Raw genomic sequence first — 2,500 nt, forward strand, 5'->3', positions numbered from 1 at the left:
TTTTAATAATCGCAGAGATTAGGCATTCTTCGCTGGCTTTTTTGATATTCGTTTTTTGCTTTTTCGCATTTAAGAAACTCCCTAAACCCTAAACCCTAAACCCTAAACCCTAATTTTGAAGCCCTCGACGCAGTGTGCTGCCCATTTGTTTTTCGTGGCTTTCTCCGCTTGCCCTTTAGGGTTTAGGGTTTAGGGTTTAGGGTTTAAGTTGTTTTTGAACATGCAGCCAGAACCTTCCAGGGTTTAGGGTTTCGGGTCTTTAACCTGCTGCTGCTGCTGCTACTGCTGCTGCTGCTGCTGCTGTTGCTGCTGCTGCTCCTTCTGCTGCTGCACGTCTGTCGCACGTGCCACTACTGCTGCTGCTCCTCCTGCTACTCCTCCTGCCACTCCTGCTGCTGCTGCCGCTGCTGCTGCTGCTGCTGCTTGTGCTGCTGCTGCTGCTGCTGCTGCTGCTGCTGCTGCTGCTGCTGCTGCTGCTGCTGCTGCTACAGGCTGAAGGACATGACGGAGTGGGGCCAAGTGGCGGTTTTCAATTTATTGATTTCTTATTTTCCAAAAACTGCCGAAGAGAAATTTGATTTGCTGAACATCCTCGACAACAGACTCAAAAGCTCTTCCGCTGCTGTTGTCCTGGTCAGAGCCAGCTAGCCAGCAGCTAGCTAGCTAGCTAGCTAGCTAGCTAGCTAGCTAGCTAGCTAAGTAGCGGGCTAGGTTGCTAGGTAGCTGGCCAGCTAGCTAGTTATCTAGCCAGGTAGCCAGGTAGTTAGCTAGCTAGCTGGCTAGCTAGCTAGCTAGCCAGCTGCCACCCAACTGCTAGCTAGCTAGCTAGCTAGCTGGCTACCTAGCTATGCAGCTAGGCAGCTAGGCCGACAGCCGCATATTTAACTACACGACCAGCTAGCAGCCATTTCGAGAGCCAGTTGCTAGCTAGCTAGCCAGCTAGCTAGCTAGCTACCAGCTAGCTAGCTAGCTACCAGCTAGCTAGCTAGCAGCTAGCTGACACCTAGCTAGCTAGCTGGCCAGCTAGCTAGCCAGCTAGCTGGCTGGCTAGCTACCAGCTAGCTAGCTACCAGCCAGCTAGCTAGCCAGCAGCTAGCTGCAGCAGCTAGCTGCCAGCTAGCCACCAGGTAGCAAGCTACCAGCCAGCTACCAGCCAGCTAGCTAGCTACCAACTAGCCACCAGCCAGCGACCAGCTAGCTAGCTAGCTAGCTGCGTGTGCTGCTGCAGAGGTGCAGCTAGCTAGCTAGCAGCCAGCTAGCCAGCCAGCTAGCCAGCCACCAGCCAGCTGCCCGCCAGCTGGCCAGCTAGCTAGCCACCAGCCAGCTAGCCAGCTAGCTAGCCAGCTAGCTAGCCAGCTAGCTGCGTGTGCTGCTGCAGAGCTGCACGCGCTGCTTCCTGCAGCTAGCCAAGGGGGAGCCTTTGCTGCTGCGGCAGGCAGTGCAGCGGCTTGCTGCTCCGCTGCTGACGCTGGTCTCCACTTGCTGCTGCGAACTGGCCTACGTCGTGCTGCAGCACTTGCTGCTGCTGCTCGAGACGCGTGAGGGTTTAGGGTTTAGGGTTTGGGGCTTCGGGCCTGGGGCTTAGGGTTTGCGCCTTGGGGTCCAGGGTTTGGGCTTTAGGGCTTGGGGTTTAGGGTTTAGGGTTTAGGCTTGGGCGGGTATGGGGTCAGGTGGGGTTGGGGGTTCGGTGGGCTTTAGGGTTTAGGGTTTAGGGTTTAGGGTTTGGGGTTTGGGGTTTGGGGTTTGGGGTTTAGGGTTTAGGGTTTGGGTCTGGGGGTTTGGGGTTCAGGGTTTCGGGGGGAGTTCAGTGGCGTGGAGAGGCGAGCTGCCATCCGTAGAAAGCCAGCCGAAGAAGGATGACGAGTCAAGGGTTTAGGGTTTAGGGTTTAGGGTTTAGGGTTTAGGGTTTGCGCGCAGCTGATGGCGAGGGTTTTCGTTTGGCTTTGGAAAAAGAATACCAGCAATTCTTTTGTCGGCACAGTGACCCTTCTTACGTGAAGTACACGAAGCTCAAGATTCTCACTGCCATCACCACTGAGGTCCAAACCCTAAACCCTAAACCCTAAACCCTAACCCCTAAGCCCTAAACCCTAAACCCTAATTTTGCAGCCCCGAGGCGCGCGTCCGCGCCGCTGCGCGGCTTCGCGGGCCGTTCCCTCGAGCTAAAGTCTAGAGCCCAGTGCCTAGGGCCTAGGGCCTAGGGTTTAGGGTTTAGGGTTTAGGGTTTAGGGTTTAGGGTTTGGCGCAGGCGAGCGCGCCCGCAGTGCTGCAGGAGCTGAAGGAAAGCGCCTGCGACGCAGACGCTAATGTGGGGAGAGAAATAATCAGCAGCATGGGAGAAATTGGTTTGCTGCTGCCTTCAGCAGCAGCAGAAGTCGTGGGTTTGGTCCGCGCCAAACCCTAAACCCTAAACCCTAAACCCTCGGCCTGGGAGGCGCCGCGCGAGGCGCACGCGAAACCGCTTTCTGGGGGTGCCGGCAAGGCCAAAACCCTAAAAAAG

General features: G+C 56.2%; 1 protein-coding gene across 1 annotated transcript in view; it reads left to right on the top strand.

Moving 5' to 3' along the window:
• Positions 1 to 501: 501 nt before the first annotated feature.
• The window catches only part of ETH_00008980 (beta-adaptin-like protein, putative), a gene marked incomplete at both ends in the record, with an annotated part of 3,653 nt that continues 1,654 nt past the window's right edge, over positions 502 to 2,500 (top strand). Inside the window, 4 exons of the mRNA XM_013380728.1 lie at positions 502 to 633; positions 1,403 to 1,538; positions 1,918 to 2,039; positions 2,249 to 2,386. Coding sequence (XP_013236182.1) covers positions 502 to 633; positions 1,403 to 1,538; positions 1,918 to 2,039; positions 2,249 to 2,386 — 528 coding nt within the window. The remainder of the gene's footprint in view (positions 634 to 1,402; positions 1,539 to 1,917; positions 2,040 to 2,248; positions 2,387 to 2,500) is intronic.

This window comes from Eimeria tenella, genomic scaffold, assembly GCF_000499545.2.
Source record: "Eimeria tenella Houghton genomic scaffold, Eth_scaff847, whole genome shotgun sequence".
Classification (NCBI taxonomy): Eukaryota; Apicomplexa; class Conoidasida; order Eucoccidiorida; family Eimeriidae; genus Eimeria; species Eimeria tenella.